Here is a 17,586-nt window from a genome sequence, read left to right as displayed (position 1 = left end):
TCACACGAAATGGAACATTTAAAAAATTTCAGCATTCATTCATATCCACTTCCTATTAATTCTTAAGAATTTTCGACTTTTTTTCAAAAAAAAATGAGCTTCTTCAGATAAGTGTTGCTCGTGAAAGACAGGAACAAGAAAAAATTCGAGCCGCAGAATGATTGCCCTCGTAGGTGGTAGTCTCATGCAGTACAGTAAGCATAAAGGAAAATTATTAAATTTTATTTGATTTTTTTTTTATTTAAACGTTGCAGCATTATTCTTTAAATACTCTTTTAACGTTCAATTATTTACATATTTGAAAATAAGTGAATAATTTTATTTGTCTAAACATATAAGTACTTGTTTGTGTGGTAATCAACATTCTTTTTCAAGTAATAAGATAAAATTGAGTTTTGTAGCAACAATAATCCCAAATATCTTAATATTTTTTTATTTTACTACTTTACCTTTAAATTTCGTAATTTCCCATAGAACCATTGTAATTACCTTTGTATTTTCCAGTTTATAACAAAAATAAAAGAGACTTTCCCAAAACCAATTTTTATGAAATTCTTAAAAGTTTTGGGAGTTGTAAAAATAAATCGTTCGTTGTATTATACTACTATCTTTAGTATATTCTTTCTTTGAGGTGCATTTACAATCAAGTTTTCTTTTGAACTTGCAAACCAACATTTATTTTTCGTTCAGAAATATGTTAGTAAACTTTAAACAACAGGCAGACTTTTAAAAACATATTATAGCTGAATTGAATGCCCGTCTCTAGAAGTCTGAATTGGACAAATAATCAATTAAATCGATTATTTAATTTGATTATATTAATCGCGATGGTAGCAACTAACGCTACCTAAAGGTAGCTTGTTATATTGTGATCATTTGATCTCGGCCTTTGCAATTTGATTTATCCAATATAAATTATAACAATTATTCGGCACGAAGTGCTGAATATTGTAATACTTTGTTATAATTGTTAATATGTACCGTAATGGTTTTTAAAAAATTAATATTTGTTATGATATTATTTAATAATAATTTTAATAATATTTCGTAAAATAAATGCTATTTTAAAAATTAAGTAAATTAAATGCTTTTTATTAATATTTGAGGACACCAGTAGCAAAAAGTGGGGGATGGGCCAAAAAATTAGATTTTTGTGATTTTGCGATTATACAAAATCTATTCTCTTCTCCTAATCTTTTAAAAAAATACATTTTTTTTTGTATATAATGTATTAATAGTTGAATTAAGATTTTTAACAATTTTTATTATTTGTCTTTTTATTTTATAGCATTTAATAAGCATTTAATAAGTGATATAAATATGTTGGAAAGAAACTACTACTAATGAATTTCTTACCTTTTTTATTTTAAAAAAAAAACGTCAATTCAGTTTTTTTATAATAAGTAATGATCTGCAAAGTTAATCACATGACTTTTTACATGATCGTCCCAATCGTCCCATTCCCCTTTTGCTACGGGAGTCCTTAATTTTTAAATAATACATTGCAAAAATTAAAGTAAATAACGTGTAAAATCTTTTAAAAAATTATTATTTTTATTATTAATATAATAATACATTGCAAAAATTAATATTTTTATTAATATGTAATGATTTTTAAAAACCCTTTGCAAATATTGTTTTTTATTATACTTAAACAGTTAAGAATTATATTTTCAAAAATCTGCACTTAATATTAAAAAGGATAATGAATGTAAATGTCGAAATGTCGGAAATAATGTGATTTTTGGGAATTTTGAATTTTTCGGGATTATGATTTGTCAGGATTGTAAGAGCGTCGAGTTTGTCGGCGGGATTTCGTAGTATATTCAATCGCGGTTTAGATTACTCGATTGAACTGATTAATAAATAATCCGACATCTTAATTCTTAACCGGTTAAATTTAAAAATTTTTTAATTTGCTAAATATAAAAAAATGTTAAAAAGTATTATTGGAATTGGAATATCACCGAACTGCAAAGCAGTTCGGATGATGATTAAACCATTTCCGGTTTAACGTGACGCGTCCTTTTACCATTTACAGATTATTTTATATAATAATTATGCAATTGTATAGCATAATAAAAAAATATCAGCACGATGAAAAAGCATGATCCTATTTGAATATGAGATATGTAATATTATAATAAATTTCAATGTTCAATGTTAATGTATTAATATCGGAAGAAAGAGAGAAAATTTTTTTTTTCAAAGTTATTATTAATTATCATAAAGAATTATTTATCAGATGGAAATATATCTATTATTTTCATATTTCTCTTCAAAAAAAAAAAATACTGCGAAGAAGATTGGGATCAAGACTTGCTCGATGAACAGAAGTATGATTTCTAGTATCTGAAAAAAGCCGCTCTCTTAGAATAGAGGTTGTGGGAATATGGAAATATTTCTGAGCAAATATAAATCCTGATCACTTATTTATTTCTTAAAAAAAAAGGTATGGATGAAATTACTATTCGGGAAAATTTATTAAATGAGTATATGACTACAAATAAATAAGTCATTACTACAACATAATACATATGCTACAGTGCGCACAGGGCTTAATTGCCTATTATAATATATACTGTATATTAAGGTAATTATAGTTTAAACTAAAGTGTTGATGTAATACTATGATCCTTTCAAAAAAGGCCTCCCAAAAAGTGTCACCCATAAAATTACGCATCGCACCATGCCGTACTACAACCAATAATAAGGGAAGAGAAGAAAGAAAGGGATTAAGGAAAATTAGGGTAAGGGATTAAATAATGAATACTTCATGATATTTCATGATATTTCATGATTATGTTGGTGCGATTGAAGTTTCTTTTGCGTGTAATAAACTAGGAAGCGGAACCCGTTGTGAATCCGGAGCAAAAAAAAAGACAAAACTAAAATTTGCGATTTTATTGGCTAACGATCGAGAAACCACAGTTTTTCATGGTGCGTAAAAAATATTGTCCTTCGCTTCGCTCCGGCCAAAATAAAACTAAAATTTATTATCATTATTCAAAGAAATTCAATGATTTGTTACAGTATAATTCTGTTCGTGAAATGTTTTATTTTTAACTAATACAGTTTCCGGCATATATCCAAATATCAATATGTGATAATAAAATATATATAAATAGTTATGATAATATAGATAAATAGAATTCAAACTATTGTAAAAAAATTACTTTTTTATATAGTTATTAATGTATTATTTTTTGCCAAGTGGAGGAAAATTTGAATTATAATGAGGATTTGGAACATTTTTTGAATTATTATTATTATCTTTTCCTCTATTTCCCCAAGTATCTCCTCTATCATCGTTATCACCATGATTTCCTCTTTGATAGTTTCCGCCGCGTCCACTTCCACGATTTCCCCCTCTTCCTCTATTTCCCCAAGTATCTCCTCTATCATCGATATCACCATGATTTCCTCTTTGGTAGTTTCCGCCACGTCCACTTCCACGATTTCCCCCTCTTCCTCTATTTACCCAAGCATTTCCTCTATAACCACTACCACTATTACCATCACCACTACCACCAAAATTTCTTCCTTGATAGTTTTCACCACTTGCTCTTCCATAACTTTCCCCTCCTCTTCCCCTATATGGTCTTCTTTTTCCACGTTCTCCTCTTTCTCTTTCACCTTGCCTAAAAACACTTTTAGGAATCTCATCAAGTTTTCTCATAACATTTTTAATATCATCTTCATTACAATCATTAATTTCTTGTGGTTTAACATTTAAAATTCTTTCAAAACCTTCATTATAGTTAGGTAACTTATACATTTGTTTAAAGGTTTCTAAAATATTTAAACCTTTACTACCATGTACTTGAGTAGGATGTTCTTCTCTGTTTAATATACGTTTTTCACAAATTTCAAATGGTGTATCCAAAATTATCGCATCTATTGACAATTTATGATGATACGCTATATTTATCCATGTCTTACGTTGATCTTTGTCAAAGTTACATCTATCTACTATTACATTTTTTCCCTGTAATATTAAAAGAATAAGTAAGAAAAATGAAATATGGTAAATATGGTGTAATAATATTATTATAATTATTATATAATTCACCTTTTTAAGTTGTGCTTTTAAAATCTCTTCACATGCTTTTCGACTTCCTAAATCATCTTGATTTACTCTAAACCAAATCTACAAATTTATAGGTAATAATTTTTTAATATCACTTTTTTTTCATGTCGAATTATATATATTATATATGCTAATTTGAAACTTACATGATCAATTTGACATAATTTTTTAGAAAAAGTTGATTTACCAGACCCAGGTACTCCAACACAAACTAAAATTCTTTGCTTCGGTTTATCAATCACGTTAGTATCCTTTAATGTATCTTTTTCATCTACATTTACTAATGAATTCCCTTTATCAGTTTCATTAGCATCTTTTGATATATCCTTTTTATCATCATTTGACAATAAATTATCTTCAATAATTTCATTAGCATCCTTTAATGTACCTTCTTCTTCATCATTTGTTAAAATATTATCCTTATTAATTTCTTTATTTTCCGTTAATGTATCTTCTTTATTATTTGCTAATGAATTATCCTTATTAATTTCATTAACATCCTTTAATGTATCTTCATCATTTGCAAAAAAATTATCCTTATCAATTTCGTTAACATCCTTTAATGTATTAATTACTTCTACATTGTTTTTAAATATTTTTTCTTCATTAACACAAATTTCCGTCAAATTTTTCAAATTATCATCGGATGATTGAATATCATCAATAGATTCTTCACTAGTTTTTAAACTCATAACAAAAAGAATGAAAGAATTATTTTGTTTTTTATTTATTTATTTTTTTGTTATTATTATTATTTCAGGAAAAAAAGATCTCTTATATATGTATTGAAGATCAATTTTATGTTACCTTGAGTAATACTGTACAACCCCAATATCGGAAAAGTTTTTCCATTAATTTATTGCCGTTAGTATTATAATTATTATACGCAGCAGAATACGCAGAAAAGTTTAATTGAAAAAAATATATAAAGAAAAAAAAAATTTTAGATTTCGGAGTTCGGACTATCGGATATTGTATAAACCATTAGTAACATCCCTTCACGCCTGAGACTTATTTGTCCTACATTAATATTATGAAGGATGACTACTGTAACCAGTAATGTGATAATTATGATTTAAACTTACTTTCGTCTAGCCTGCATAAAATATATCGCCTGATTCAAAAATTATTCCGACGAGTATTTATGTGATACTATATTATTATAGTACATTTAATTAGGGTTAGGATAGAGACATTTGTTTAGGAAAAAATGTCAGCTTGGAGTTAGCGTAAACTTAGGGTTTTTACTCAATTTTGAATTTTAATGAATTTATTTACATTGATTTATGTTAAAATTCGAATATGACAAAAGCTGCCAGTGATTTCTTTTGTTGTATAACAATTTTTAATGACTGAAATTAAATAAATCTGGTTATTTAATACTGCTGCGTCGCTACATTGATATAATAAATCATTCTTACTAATAGTACTAATAGAATATCCAATTTATGTGCGACTTTTACAACTGAAGTATGAACAGATAAAATTTACATGATGATAATATTCTAAATAACGCGTGTTAAACTGTTAATAATTAAATAATTAATAAAAAGTAACTAGGGATTAAAATTACCATAATTCTAGGCGGAATTAAGTTCGGTATATACTCTTGGGTATTTTAGATCTTTCTCAAAATTCATATCTATGATAGATTTATGGAATTTCAGAGGCTTTAATAATACAATTAAAAAGTAAATCATTTATCAAAAGATTTCATATTACATAATAAAACCATTATTTTCGCGTATATTAGTATAGAAAGTTTGATGTGAATTGTATGACTTCATATCAGTAGATGAGAAAATTTTTATTCTTTTTCTATCTCATCCTCTTCCCTTCCTCGTTTGCCCTTCCCCTCCCTTCCCTCTTTCACCTTCCTTCTCGTCTTTCCTCTCACTTTCCTCTCTCTCGCCCTACCTTCTCCTCACATCTCCTTCTCCCATCCTTTTCTCTTTACATTTCTTTCCACTCTTTTCTCTCAACCTCCCTTCTCTTACTCTTTCTCGCCCTTTCCTTTTCCCACTGATCGATGTTGTTACACCTCAACGATAGTGATCAGGTGGTAACAAGTCTCAAAAAGACTTTGTTAAGATAGCAACAACGGAGAGAATCTTTAAATATTCAAATTTTTTTGTATGTAAGATATGTTTTATATTTAGTAAATTGTTGGCTATATAGACCTGAAGTTATACTGTTACTAGCGGCAGAGAACCGGAAGCGCATCGTGGCCATTATAGATTACGAGCCGGGCAATAATTTGTGAAGGACATATTCTTGTTATTAGAAAGCCTTTATGAATTTTATTACATTCTTTGCTTATATTATTCTAATGTCATATTAGTTGTATAAACATGGAAGAAAAAGGTGCCCTTTGTTTATGGACAGAAAAGAATCCTTTACAGTAAAACGCTTTAATTAAAGAATAGTTTATACTTATTTTTGTTAAATGATCCATTTTATGAACAATCTAATTTAGATTTAGATCCATCATCCATCAGTAACATTTATTCAAGCGTATGAAGATAGAAGGACTTTTTCTCCAAATATTGATTACTGAGATATAACAGTACACGTGTTTTACATTTAATAGTTTAAATCACAGCGTATAAAAGAGTCATTTTTTTAGTGTACAAAATTAAAATGTATAAATAAGAAACATTAAGTAAATTCGCTGAGACCACGGGAGAAAATTCGTATTCATTCATTGTATAAAATTTAAATTTCATTTGTTTTTTCGTTTAAAGCTTTCTTATTAATTGTTAAAACGAATAAATAATCTCGATTCGCATTCAAGAATTGAACTCGGATCTAATTCGCGTTTATTTAGTCCCGATTAACAATTAACTATATGAATTCCGAAGGATTTCCATTAGAATCCGAAAATAGCTAAGCTAGTATGCTCAAAACTTGTCATTAAGTGTGTTTATGTTACGAATATTACTCAAAACTCTCTCGTCTTTTATATACTATAGAATAGTATCTAAATCGACTACTTTATCTGCGGCTACTTCATAAGTGAAATTTCACGAGTTAAAACACTTTTGAATCATGACTGATTAATGACATAAGCGAAAGAGGCGTGATATTATAAAATCAAAGTGTGTAGACATGACACAAAAGACTGTCCTTGCAATTACTTTGGCAATTCGTGTTTCCCAAAAATTCTTCGCAGGTTCAACATTTTCGAGTGATCTTATTAATATTTTAGAATTATCAACTAATTCAAATTTAAGTCAGAGTATCCTTGGCTTACTACATAAGTTTTATAATGGATGTATTTGTACCTCGAGTTCAGAAAGAAGTGCAAATACCGAGAGCCAGTTTTTATTGGATTATCATGTCAAATGAGAATTTGATTCTTTTTAATAAATAATCTTGTTTCTATCTATAGGTGTGTCTGTACTTTCATAATTTTCAAAAAAAATTGACAAATTGTACTCCCTCCTTTGCTTACTTTTCTCTTCACCGTTACTTTCGTATCAAAATTATCCGTCTTGTATAAGCTTTCTAATTTAATTTGAACAAAGAAGTATTGATGGATAATATATCATAATATAAAGTTAGAAATATGATATATTTGATATCTTTGGAAATTGAAAGGCAGTTAGAAATATTTTTGCCCGGTTTGAAATTATTCCCCATCTAATAGTTAATCGAATGAAAAAAGAATATCATCGATTACGCAGATGACAAATTAAACCGGAATTTATTTTAACCGCAAATCGTTAAAAGAAACTATAATATGGTATAGAAAGGTTTTGAATAGAGGTTATAATCAAAATATTTGTTATACTTTTTTTTTAGAAACCATTTTTTATTCATTATTTAAAAATTTTATTTAAAAGTGGCAAATTTATATTACAAGTTTTTTTAAGATTGTATCATAACTAAATGAATCATCGTCTAATAAATTCAAAATTTCGTCATTTGGAATATATTCCTTTAATCCAGTTAAAATTGAATATAATACAAAATGATGTTTAAACTCTGTTATCGAAAATTCTCTGCTCATGTCAAGAAGTTTTGATAACCTTTTTATAATCTATAAAATAAGTACGTAAATAAACATTCTATTGAAAAAAAAAAGAGAAAGATCCAGAATAAAATCAAAACACATACCTGTTTTTGAACAGATTCAATTCCGTTATCTTTTGCTTCAGATGGATTCGTAAATTCTCTTAATATTAAAGATGATATTGTTTTAATGTTAACAGCATTTTGCATAACATTTTCGAATTTTTCATCCCATAATTCATAAGATTTTGATGTGCTTAAATCATTAAACTGATTTAATCTGCCCGAATATTCTTCAAAACTTAAGGTTACTAATCCATTTAATACTACCTTAACTCCATATTCTAATAATTTACCTCTAACTAATTTGTCCTTTTGTGGTATACTTGCTACGACTATCAAAACATCTAATATCCTTATTAACCAATCTAGCTTCACTTTTTTCTCGATTTTATTATTAAATTTATAGATATGGACATGAATAGCACGAAGAATCCACGAAAATGATAAAGATGGTGTCATAACACTTTGCGAATCTTCTGAAATAATACCAAAGGTACTCAAGCATTTCTCTAATAATTGTGTAAAATATTTAGTTGCATCTATACGTCCTAACTCAGACATGGTACTTATAGTAAGTGCGTATTTTCCAAGTTCGTCATTATTCTTAGGTGGGGGGAGAGAGATTGTTGAAAAATCATCGATATTGCTACAAATTTGTACTGCTAGACGAATAACATATGCTTGTGTTTGGGAAGTTGGAGATGGTATTGCATTATAAGCACTTTTTAATAAAGCAAGCAAATCTTGCTGAAGTGTTATAGCAGCAGATGATGCATTACTCATATTTGTTGTAGTCAAATAATCATTCATCGTTGTAAGAAAATTAATTTGTAATTCCTAAAAAAATTAAATTAATGTTATTACAAAGAATACAAATTCAAAAAAAAAAATCTCAAAAACCATAAAGTATATTTTTACCTCAATCTTTGGATTTCCTAACTTCTCAATATTATCAAATAAGCACGTTATTATTTCATTTATAATTTTAAATATCCTCGAATTTGGTATAAATACTTTTTTCATAATTTTTTCCATACCTCGCTTTTGAATAAGTTTTGTAATTACTTGATCACCTTTGTTAACTTTTTTATCTTCAAATCCACAAAGTTCTAGAACTTTACCAAGTCCTTCACCAACAAGCAATTTTCCATATCCCATATCATTAAATCCATCATCTTCACTCATTAGTATTTCCGGAAGACCATTCAATGCATATAAAAGAAATTCAATTAATGAAGTTGAATGATCGCAATGTCGAATAGCCAATAAAACACTTTGATAATGTAAATTATATTTTTTAAAAAACGGAGTATTAAATTTTTTAAGAGGAGGAAACCAATTAACTGAAGGTAGTACCAAGTTTACAGTTGAAAAAGATTTAATGATCGAGCTGCCAAATTCAACTGATGCTAAGGATGCGATATTTCCTTCTAAAAATAGTAATAACAAATAAGTTAGTTAAATTGAAAATTATCAAAAAAGAACGGAAAAAAAGAAAATTACTCCGAGAAATTTCAACAAGTTCATCAAATAGAGCCCTTAAATAACTTGTTGCCGGTAACCTTGAATAATCTTTTGCTTCCGAGCTATTTGATTCTATAAATTCGTTTCCTATTTCCGAAATTTTCTCTATAACTTGCATTAAACAAGCCAAAACAACTGTGGCTAGTCTTCCACCTTTTACATCACTCATAGATTGCTGACCAAGTCCAGCGATATTTTGCAAAATATCTACAACTTGTATCATCATCGTCAAGAAAGACGAATTAAGGAAAAATGAATTTGTAGTTTGTGAAAAAGAAAAAAATTTTACGCCAAATAAAGATCCTAAAGTTATAATTGCAGCATGACGTTTTGTCATATTAGCGTTTGAAGATGTTAAAACATCAATTTGTAAACGCACTTGAGAATTAAACGCAGAAAGACAGCGGGATGATTCTTTTATTGAAAGAACAGATAGTAAAATATGAGAGTACACTTGCGAAAAATGGAAATAATATCCCGTCCATTCATACTAATCACAAAAATAAAGTATATTAATACATTTATTTTTTTAAAAAAAATACATGTACAATAAATTTCAAAACCTTTACCTCAGTATCTGCAATTTTTATAGCTTTTTCAAAGATATCAACAATTTCAAAAATCTCTTCGTCAGATCCTTTGCCTCTGGAAAAACCAACAAACCACGCAGAACCAGCAATTGTACTCTTGATATTTTCATCTATTTTACCTCCACTATTTACAAATTCTTTTAAATCTGATAAACATTTTTGATAAATTTGTTCTGCTTTTTCTTCTTCTTCGCGATCAATATTTGATAATCCGAGTAAGACACCAAAAGCAGGATTAATTTGTGGCGTATTTGTTTGATTATAAGACAATAATGGTGAAGATAGGAAATCAGCAAGAAAAGTGATCGTTTGAGAACAAACATTAGATATCTTTATTGGGGACGACGCAAGATGAGACAAAAGAACTCCAAGAGAAAATCCTGCTCCAAATAACGTCCATCCTGACATGGCACTTTATAAAAGATGAATTCAACATTTAGACTTCTGTTTTAGAAAATAACATTAAGATGTTTATGAAACTCACCTCTCGTCTACTTCACTTAATTTCATAACTAAATTATCAATAATTTCGCTAACTAACTTTTCATCTGTCATAACTAAGGTAGACAAGTGGCCTAAAGCCATCATTACGCTGAATTGAACCTCGTCATTTGTTTTATCTTGATTCTGCTTAGAAACTGACGCGGCATCAACAAAAAAGTTGTCTAATAAATGTCGAATAATTATTGTTGCATGATGTTGTAATGACATGATATTAAATGATTTTAATGCCAAACATAAACCTAAACACATAAAATTTGAGGATAAAGTTAGATTGAGTACATAAGGATTGACTAAGAATTCAACTTGCCTGTAATTGCTAAAATAGAATTCTGACAAACAGCAGGAAATCTTGCGTCATTTAACCGTTTCATTATATCTTCTATTAAAGATTTAACAATGTTTTCTTCAACATCATTATCACCTTTCTTATTTGTTTTTGGTAAAACTTCTTGTAAACCCATAACAAAAAAGTTACACCATTTAGAAACACATCCAACTCTGATTATCCAATGATCTGTTAATGTAACATCTTGGATTGCATTGGCAAGTAATTTATAAAATCTAGTAGACTTCAAATGTTTATCATTAACTTCTTCATTTATAGGAGGTCTAAAACACAACAACGAAGCAAGAGCAAATCCAACTCTTAATCCAGGATTTACTATTCCACTCTCCCAATCATCAACAATTTTTGAACGAATCAAAGTTAACCTTTGTTTTAACTCTAAGAAATCCTTACTTTCAGATCCAGAAGAACCAGCACCACCACCGGATGCATCGACACCTTTGAACAAACTACGTCTCATATTATCTATTTCATGAGAAATAAGCTTACTTAACACAAGTTTCCATTCCTCGATTTTGGCTATATCTGGATTTGCATTCGTGTTTAAGAGTTGAACCAACAATATTTTTGATCCTGGAAAATATTCGGATAAAATTTCTTTTGCTTGAAATTGAGCTATTGCTCTTAATCCATGTTTCAAGATTTGTGCATTAGACTGAATTTGGAAACGATCTAAATCGTTTATATTAGTTTCATCTTGTTCTTGATTAGAAATACTAGATAAATAATTTGGAAAAATCAACGGACATAAATATTTTGATAATATGTCATGTTTAGCTTCATTATATAAATCACTATCTACGATAAAGTCTAAATGTAAAAATTTCTTTAGTAAAATTACAAAATTTTTTAAACTTCATTTTAATAATAAGCAAGAAATACCATCTCCCATTTGTGCCACAAGTTGATAAAAACGGCATAACCTGGCAATTAATTGCACATCTAAATTATTGCTTTTCATCACTGAATCAGCAATATACGACATCAAAACACTCCATACTGTAAAGAAAACATAATAAGTGTTTAATGCAAGAGAAAAACAATACTAATAAAAATATATTACAAATTCATACTTGCTCGAGGATCTATAATTTCAGTTTCGGTAAATAAATTCAAAGATTCAATTATCAAACATAAACTATTCGGATGTAAAACTACAGATTGAAGTAGATTTGATATGAAGGGAACTAATTCTTCTGTATATTCCCTCATTTTAGTCTTGAAAATATCTCTAAAATAATTCATTTTATTTATTTATTTTTCTTTTTTTAAAGAAAAAGGAAATAACAAATAGAATATAAGAAGAATAAATTAAATTTTACCTCATCGTAGTTAAAGCTGCTACTTCAACTTCAAATGATACACTTTTCGTATTTTCACCAACTTGAAGCTTTCTATTTCTAACCCAATCACTCAAAATAAATCTCAATGACTTCCAACACCTTCTTTGCCTTAACCAAAGTTTATATAAAACTCTGATCCTTATAGCTTCTAATCTTGTTGTGCTTTTATCTTGAGTAAGGCTCATTGTAAATTTCAAAACTTTCGTGGTTATAATTGGATCTTTGGGAGAAACCAATGAAGGTAAAGAATGATGTAAAATATGAAGATGAATCGAGGATGAAAGATCGTTTCTTAAAATAAAAAGTAATAATAAGAATATTGGAAACTTTTTTGATTGAGCCAATAAAGTGTTTTCGTCTATTAAAGAAATAATAGCATCTAAAGCCTGAATTCTTATATTTTCCTTATTATGAAACAAGTAGGAAATATGGAAAAGAGGGGCAAAGGGTAATTTTGGATTATCAATTCTAAATATGTCGGAAGAAATAGGAAAATTTTTTAAAAGATTATATGTCTCAGATAATATTTCCACAAGAGTTCCGGTAATAAATGTTGAAGATGACAGTTCTGAAATCTATTACAAGTTATACAAGTTATGATTAATATAAATAATTATTAAGAATAACATTTTTAAAAAGATACATACCTCTTTTAAAATCTTTTGATTAGAAGCAGAGATTCTTTGAATTCCGTGTAATTTCTGCACATTTAAAAGGATTTCCATAGCAATACTCCTTGTTTTATGTTGTGTTGAATCAGCTATTACCTGAAACAAAGGTAAAATTGCTATATTAATTAATTCTGGATTTATATTTTGCTTATCTGATTCATTTATTTTCGTATCAATTATTTCTTGTATAATTTCAAGAATAATAGATTGACTTTCACATGAATTAGTATCTGATAGTAAAAAAATTAACGATGGCCATAATATTACAAAATTTGGTATTGAAATCATATCCGAAAACTTATAATGAAGTTTCAGTATCTTAAAAAGTAAATTCACATAATGACTTGTAGATAAACTGGATCTATGTAAATCACATGTTATAGAAAGAATTTGAATACTCAAAGCATTACTAAATTCTTTCAAAAAAAACGGCGAAAAACTATTTCTGATATAAGATGTTTCCATAATATTAATAAATGATTGTATTAATAAATATAATGTACTGTTTTTAACATCATAATTAATATACGAAGTAATAGATGAAAGTGGAATTTTTTGAATAATTGAGAGCAAATATTTCAACGCATGTTCTCTTAATTCAATAAATTCTTTATCATCAATATTTTGATACACAATTTGAATGAGAAAATGCACCAAAGTAGACGTCCAGTATTTTTGTAGTTCAAATTTACCTTGAACTCCATCTAAAATAATGAAATCCAAAAATGGGTGGATCATGTTTAAAATATTTCGCAAAAATGCGGATCTTTTTTCTGGAGTTTTAGATTTAATAAATTCAAGTCTTGACATATCAAAAATTCTTTCAATTTGTGTAAGTAAAAATGACCAAGATTCGTTTGTTTTTGTTGAAATAATGAGAATATAAGGATGTGTCATTCCACCACGAACTCTAAATGGACAATTATATTCTAATGAAGAATCAGTTTGAGTATCCACCTGATATAACAAAATATTGGTAATTCCTATTATGACATTATCAAGTTGAACCCCTGAGAGAGTTGACAATGAATCTGTTAACTTATTCAAGGCGTCATTCCAAGAAATAGCTCCCGATTGTACAAGCAAAGTAATATTATTGACGGCATTAGAGGATGTTATTTCAGACGGAGATATAACAAAAGACCAAAACTTTTCCAATTGCGAAGGCTCACTTGTACCCTTTGGATGAGTATCAGCTGATCCGGGGTTTACAATTATCGCCTGAATCACTTTATGAACAGACTGAATGGAAATAAACCTATGCTGCAACTCCATTTTAAGTATAAATTTTTTTTTAAAAAAAAAATAGGTGAGAAAAATATTCTGATCTGCATGCAGTTGATCATTGGATCGTCGTTACATTGTAACACTTGTGAACAAATTATTACGTCATTAATGAAATTCGAATTTTTTTATTACATAAAAGTTCTTAAATAAATAATATTTCAATAATAACATCTTCATTATCCTTTCGAATTCGAAATTTACCAATTCGATCTCTAATTCAAATGGTAAAATAAATTTTAATTCCCTTTCCTCAAATATCATACAATGGTGATTTATGTTTCCATGTATAATATTTCCAATCCTATATTTTAATTTGTCATTCCAGAATTTTTGATCTTTTTATATATACATTTTTCCTACTTTGATCATCATTCCTGACTTCCACTTTGGCATATTTTGGGGTTTCACTATACACATTCTGGTATCTTTCAAAAGCTTCCAACATGAATTCAATTAGCAATATGAGGATCATTCGAAGATAATAAAAATTTATGACCATCATCTTGACCTTCATGATACTCTTCATCAGATGTAGATGAAATATAAGAAATATTATCAGATGATGATTCCAAAGAATTACTATAGTCACTATTAGGTCCTATATCTGTAACTTTCTCAATTTCCAAGTGTTTGTCATTGTCATCACCGTTACTCGTATTATAATCTTGAAGTTCATCGATATTATTTCTTCGATCATCGCCCTTTCTCTGATTATCAACACCAGGATATCTTTGCCTACGTAACTCTCGTCGAAGTTCTTCACGACCTTTTTGAATTGCTCTTTCAATTCTAAGACGATTTGAAATCATACGCAATTTTGGCCAAGTTACTCGCTGACCAGATGTAATCATCGATTCAAGTCGCTCACGAGTTGGATCTTTTAAGATATAAAAGAAATCCGAAAAGCTCGAATGAGGCCATATTGTTATGTTTCCTTCAAACTTTTGTAACCAAATGGAACTCCAATCCTGATCAGCAACTCTTGGCAAAAGTTCAAGGTCACGTATCCATTTGAGCCATTTACTTAAGTCTAATTTCAAAAATTGTTCAATACTAGCAACCAAAAAACCACCTCGCCAACCTTTTCCACGACGATGGGTTACTGGTCTACCAACTGAGCCACGAGGAGCATAAAAGAAAAGATGAATATGTGGATTAACCTGGGAAACGATGGTGTTCTTAACATTGAAATGCATATGCAAAGATTGAACTGGAATATCTGTACGAAGAGATCCATCCTTCCACTTGTTACCATAGTTATATGGAACAATTGAACCGTTCTTCAACTTTTGCATTAATACAACAGGATTTAATATACCAGGCACGGCAGCACTAGCGATAACTAACATAAAAAGATCTTTTTAATATAAAACATTAAAAATACTGAAAAAATTTTTATAATTTTTTACCTGCTGACCAAATAACACAGTCAGGTGCAGTTATATAATTCAAGACTTTTGGGGGAGAGTGTGGATCGTAGGAAATAACCGAAATATTTAAAATTCTTCCTGTTCTTTCATATGCTTCCATGAAAGTCAAACTTCCTTTAGTAACCCACTGAAGTTTCCGAGACCAATCACATGCATCAAATCTAGCGCCAGTTTTCCACCATCTTGGTACCCAAGTAGTAATTGGATCAGAACATGCCGTTAGGCGCGTATTTAATTCAGAAGTCAATACTTGTTCCAGCTCTTCATCAGTTCTTACACAAACCAATGCAGCAATCAATCCACCTGCACTAGTTCCAGTAAATACAGTTGGTAAAAGGTTTGCATCAAAAAGAGCTTTTACAACACCTAGATGATAATATCCAAAACTAGCACCGCCACTAAGACAGAGCGCTGTGCGTCCATAATTTTTGTAAGTATTTTTAAGGAGTTCAAGTTTATCTTTAATTGATAATAATTTGGTGTTTCTTGCAAACTCAAGAGATTCGGTTACTAAAAGGGTGCGTAAGAGATAAAGATAATATTAATTTCATGTGGAAAATTGTACTTTTACATGTAGATAACGAACCTTTATCAACATATTCCTCGATAATGTTTTTTGTTCCATAATAAGAATGAGAATATAATCTAGTATTTTCTACCCCAGCATAATTATTCTTGACACAATCTTGAAGTAAATTTTTCAATTTTTGTAAATTTTCGTTAGTTTCTTCTTGACGTAAAGATTTCAAATCTCGATTGACTTTTTTTAATAGGTTATAATCGTAATATCCAAATGGAATTTCCTTTTTCCATTCATCATATTTAAAATAGGAATCTAGTTGTTTTGCAGCTTCAATCCACTCCTCATAATTGTTGGTATTACGCATTACTTCTCGTAAGATTCGACTTATTCCTCGCCTTAATTTTAAAAAGAAACATTAGTTTTACTTGATAGCTACAAAGATACATACATGTCAAAATTATTATTTAATAATCAAAATTTTACCATTGATAAAAATATTCCCAAAAATTAACGATTTGCCGAATCAAAATGTAAAACAATACTTCGAAAAGAATAATCGAGAAAATAATAAACTATATATATAATAAAAATTTGTATTTATAAAAATGATGTTACACAACAGTAAACGGTAAAGATCGTCATTTGAATAACTTACTATCAAAGGATACCTAACGATATGGTACGAATAACCCTCAAATTCGCCAGGGATTCTTTTCTTCTTTTTTACTCTTTGACGAATTGGCATAAAATCTGTTACTGCTGCAATATGTTCTGTTTGATCTGATTCAGGATCTTCTGAAAGTGCTTTAAAGAATGCTTTAACATGCTCTTCATTAACATATTCCAATTCAAATTCGTTTGGTATATTATTTTTTGATCTTGTTTGAGTAGAATGACCATTTGAATTTATGTTATTTGTGCTTCTATTTGTCATTTTTTTGATTTATTACCAAATGTACTTTGGCAATTTTCATTTATTTTATATCCAAGTTTGTTTAATTAAGGGAAAGTGGGCTTTTATATATATTTGTTGATAGAATTCACGATTACGTCATAAGAGAGATGTTTATTTAACATTTATTATATAGATCTGGCGCTAATGATATTCGGGTCTAGCACAAAAGGCCTTAGCACCCACAGTGATCGTCAGAATTTGTCGAATTACGACAGATGACACACCTCATACGTCGGCTCAATATTT

At 28.8% G+C, this 17,586-nt stretch overlaps 3 protein-coding genes across 3 annotated transcripts; all 3 read right to left on the bottom strand.

Annotated features, from left to right (window-relative positions):
* Positions 1–3,199: 3,199 nt before the first annotated feature.
* OCT59_022288 (uncharacterized protein) lies at positions 3,200–4,836 on the bottom strand (the record flags this gene model as incomplete). The annotated part of the gene is made up of 3 exons (XM_025311340.2): positions 4,237–4,836; positions 4,073–4,150; positions 3,200–3,988 (listed from the first exon to the last, which is right to left on the bottom strand). Exons 1-3 carry the CDS (start codon positions 4,780–4,782, stop codon positions 3,200–3,202), a joined length of 1,413 nt encoding a protein of 470 aa, XP_025172790.1. The 5' UTR covers positions 4,783–4,836.
* Positions 4,837–7,910: 3,074 nt separating this feature from the next.
* Positions 7,911–14,420, bottom strand: OCT59_022287 (uncharacterized protein; the record flags this gene model as incomplete). Its single annotated transcript, XM_066144718.1, has 11 exons — positions 7,911–8,132; positions 8,210–9,004; positions 9,086–9,597; positions 9,671–10,181; positions 10,261–10,693; positions 10,766–11,024; positions 11,093–11,941; positions 12,014–12,130; positions 12,205–12,362; positions 12,454–13,049; positions 13,122–14,420. The coding sequence occupies 11 exons, from the start codon at positions 14,418–14,420 to the stop codon at positions 7,944–7,946; spliced, it is 5,718 nt and encodes a 1,905-aa protein (XP_066006153.1). The 3' UTR covers positions 7,911–7,943.
* Positions 14,421–14,881: 461 nt separating this feature from the next.
* Positions 14,882–17,319, bottom strand: OCT59_022286 (uncharacterized protein; the record flags this gene model as incomplete). Its single annotated transcript, XM_025319858.2, has 5 exons — positions 14,882–15,774; positions 15,842–16,372; positions 16,449–16,780; positions 16,869–16,957; positions 17,041–17,319. 5 exons carry the CDS (start codon positions 17,317–17,319, stop codon positions 14,882–14,884), a joined length of 2,124 nt encoding a protein of 707 aa, XP_025172786.1.
* Between the last annotated feature and the right edge of the window lie 267 nt (positions 17,320–17,586).

Source organism: Rhizophagus irregularis, chromosome 31, assembly GCF_026210795.1.
Source record: "Rhizophagus irregularis chromosome 31, complete sequence".
In the NCBI taxonomy this organism is placed as follows: domain Eukaryota; kingdom Fungi; phylum Glomeromycota; class Glomeromycetes; order Glomerales; family Glomeraceae; genus Rhizophagus; species Rhizophagus irregularis.
The sequence above is the reverse complement of the archived record's forward strand: the minus strand, read 5'-3'. Positions and strand labels throughout refer to the sequence as shown.